The 1,323-nt window shown below is 47.8% G+C and overlaps 1 protein-coding gene across 1 annotated transcript; it reads right to left on the reverse strand.

Annotated features, from left to right (window-relative positions):
- Positions 1-371: 371 nt before the first annotated feature.
- Pmar_PMAR009395 (major intracellular serine protease precursor, putative) lies at positions 372-1,064 on the reverse strand (the record flags this gene model as incomplete). Its single annotated transcript, XM_002767995.1, has 1 exon — positions 372-1,064. The coding sequence occupies one exon, from the start codon at positions 1,062-1,064 to the stop codon at positions 372-374; it is 693 nt and encodes a 230-aa protein (XP_002768041.1).
- Positions 1,065-1,323: the final 259 nt, after the last annotated feature.

Below are 1,323 nucleotides of genomic sequence, written 5' to 3' on the forward strand. Positions count from 1 at the left end.
CCCAAATTGCTTGTATCCCTCCCTAACGACCCTTTCAACAATCAAAGTTGCTCACGGTTACAATTCACATCAATCGTTCTTACTTGCTTCAACAGCACGGATCCTAACGGTAATCCACGGCATGAACTACGAACTCGACACATGTGCGGGAAACTCAAAAAATTATCTATACCAAATCCCCAGCTACACGGCTGTATGCGACATCAGATCTTCACGTTCGCAGAAAATGGTGAATGGCCCATTCAGAATGGGATTTGAGCAATAAATCGAAAATCTATCCAACAAGGGAAAGACCACAAAGATAGACGAAAGTTCACAAAGCAAGTATGTGAATGCCTCCGTCGTTATGAAATGAAGTCGAAATGGGGAAATTATACCTTCTTTCTTCCAAGTATCTTCTTCACAGCCGCCGCAGCATTCACGCGGCCGAAGGAGAGAGTCTTTTTTCCTTTACTGTCCTTGACACCTTTGGTGGCCGTATCCATAATGATACTTTTGATATAATCAGGAGTCAGCTTAGTCTTCACAGAAGGTTCAAGGCTGTAGAGCATCCCAGCAATACCTGCTACGATGGCAGCGGCAGCCGAAGTGCCCGTACCGGCGCCATACAACCCACCAAGATCTGTTTCAAATATTCTGTAACCCGGAGCGGCAATATCAACATCTGAGCCGAAATTACTTCCGTCGTAAAGCTGCATTTTGGCACCCTTTGTTCCTGCAACACAGATAACTCCTTCGCTGAGTAGTTCACGGCCGGAACAAGGATAGTACTTGACCTTGTCCATGTCCATATGCTTATTTCCTGCACCCAACACAACGAGCATGCCAGCTGCAACGACTGCGTGAATCCTCTCCATCAGGATTGGGAGGGGTTCTTCGCGGCCAAGCGCAAACAAGACCACTTTAACATCGCCTCTCATCTCACGCATGAGATATTCAAAAGCTTCAATGGCACGCAGCTGACCTGGGGCGTGACCCGTAGATATGGGCAGTATACGCACATCGTTCAGAATACCCGCTATACCGATCTTGTTATTTCTGATAGCGCCAATGATGCCAGCCATGTAGGTTCCATGCGGTCCTCGTGGACTGGTATCACTATTTTTATCAACGACGTTGTAGCCCTCGATGACGACGCCCTTCAAATCAGGTGACTTGCCTCGATTCCATCGTCTATAACTGCGATGGTCACCTGCGTTCTCTTTGGTATAGAGTCCAGGATACTCCAAGCCTTCGGTACAGAGATGGCCTCGAGATAATCCTCCTGTCCGTATAGTATTGTCGTTGGGATCGCCGTTCACAGGACCGAGCCCGCGGATATTT

The sequence above is a fragment of the Perkinsus marinus genome (assembly GCF_000006405.1).
Source record: "Perkinsus marinus ATCC 50983 genomic scaffold scf_1104296969214, whole genome shotgun sequence".
Lineage (NCBI taxonomy): Eukaryota > Perkinsozoa > Perkinsida > Perkinsidae > Perkinsus > Perkinsus marinus.